This window comes from Lucilia cuprina, chromosome 2, assembly GCF_022045245.1.
Source record: "Lucilia cuprina isolate Lc7/37 chromosome 2, ASM2204524v1, whole genome shotgun sequence".
Classification (NCBI taxonomy): Eukaryota; Metazoa; Arthropoda; class Insecta; order Diptera; family Calliphoridae; genus Lucilia; species Lucilia cuprina.
The window spans coordinates 18,418,862-18,420,663 of record NC_060950.1 but is presented as its reverse complement, the minus strand read 5'-3'; the positions used below and the strand labels follow the sequence as shown (position 1 = coordinate 18,420,663).

At 27.0% G+C, this 1,802-nt stretch overlaps 1 protein-coding gene across 1 annotated transcript in view; it reads left to right on the top strand.

Moving 5' to 3' along the window:
- Positions 1 to 1,016: 1,016 nt before the first annotated feature.
- LOC111687240 (dnaJ protein homolog 1) overlaps positions 1,017 to 1,802 on the top strand; it is a 3,500-nt gene continuing 2,714 nt past the window's right edge. Inside the window, exons 1-2 of the mRNA XM_046948585.1 lie at positions 1,017 to 1,238; positions 1,300 to 1,639. Coding sequence (XP_046804541.1) covers positions 1,406 to 1,639 — 234 coding nt within the window. The 5' untranslated portion in view covers positions 1,017 to 1,238; positions 1,300 to 1,405. The remainder of the gene's footprint in view (positions 1,239 to 1,299; positions 1,640 to 1,802) is intronic.

The following is a 1,802-nucleotide window of genomic DNA, read 5'->3' as shown; positions in this document are numbered from 1 at the left end:
GTTCTAGTTCAGTTCTAGTTCAGTTCTAGTTCAGTTCTCGTTCAGTTCTAGTTCAGTTCTAGTTCAGTTTTAGTTCAGTTCTAGTTCAGTTCTAGTTCAGTTCTAGTTTAGTTCTAGTTTAGTTGTAGTTCATACTGGTTTTAGTTCTAATTATAGTGTAGATATTCTTAATAGGTACTATGTAAACTTTACATCAATCTCTGTACTTCAACTTGATTAATTGTTTTAGTTAGTTTAACAAATTTTTAAACTTGCTGTTTTATGTAACAAATCGAAATATCCCAAAATTATTTTTCTTTTAAATATGCATAATTTTAAATAATATGAAATGCAGAAAAAAATAATAAACCAAAAAACGTCAGCAAAACATTTATTGTCAAAAAATATTTTTGTTTTTCGTTGTTATAATTTCTTTTTTTATGAAATACATAAGAAATATATATAGTTTTCTTAGTACTTGGCGTGGGTTGTCTAGAGCGGTACTATATATAATATATAAATTTATATTTTCGACAAAATAAAAAACAAAATTATAATGATGAACGTCACCGTATCATTGTGGCAACAAATTTTTATTATAGCAAGTCTAAGGCATTGAGATGCTTTTAATCTTAAAAGAAAAGCAATAAAAGAAAGAAAGAAGAAAACTTTTTCAATGCACCATTAAAATAATTAAACGAACTATGACGTTGTTGGTGAGATTCTTCGAACACTTAATATATTTGTTTATTTATTGTTTAATTGATTAGCTATTTGTTAAAAAAAGATTTATAAATACAATACATACGTATGTATATGAGTCATTTAAGGAGGGGAAAAAGGACTAGAGAAAGGAAATTTATTCCTTAGTTTAGCACACTTCTTAAAAAATCAACTCTGTATTTCAAATTATTTTCGAAAATTTCCTTCTATTTTAAATACAATTGTCAATTAGAATTTATACTTTGTTTTGAAATATTTTAAGCAAAATATTATTTGTTGTTTTTTTAAGTGACCTTAAAAATTAATAAAATATTTATTTCCTTATTATTTAATTTTAGTAAAGACTGCTGAATAAAACTAAAATTTCTACAAATTCTCAATTTAAATTAAAAGATCTTGTCAAATGTTGGTTACGAAAAGATGCTTTTATTGCTGGACAATACAACATTGAATAATATTAAGGAATCAACAGTTTAAACTAGAGGAAACGGATCTAAAAATCACAAAATTGTTTACAATTAAATTTAGGAAAATTGGTGAGTTTTTTCTCTTATAAAATATAATTTAAAATTTTACTTGCTATTCTCTTTATTAAAGTTTTAAGTATTACTTGGAACCAACTGGATAAATAAATATTAGCCCACCCCAGCATCGTCCATTATAATTATAGTTACATACACAGAAATTCACACACACATACAGAATGGCAAAAGATTTTTATAAAACATTGGAAATTCCGAAAACTGCCACTGATGAAGAAATCAAAAAAGCCTACAGAAAACTGGCGTTACGTTATCATCCCGATAAGAATAAAGCCGCCAATGCTGAAGAGAAATTCAAAGAGGTCGCTGAGGCTTATGAAGTGTTATCGGATAAAAATAAAAGGGAATTATATGATAAATATGGCGAAGATGGTTTGAAAAATGGAGGTGAGAACTGAACTAGGACTTAACTAAAACCTAACTAGAACTGAACTAGAACTGAACTAGAAATGAACTTGAACTGAACTAGAACTAAACTAGAACTGAACTAGAACTGAACTAGAACTGAACTAGAACTGAACTAGAACTGAACTAGAACTGAACTAGAACTGAACTAGA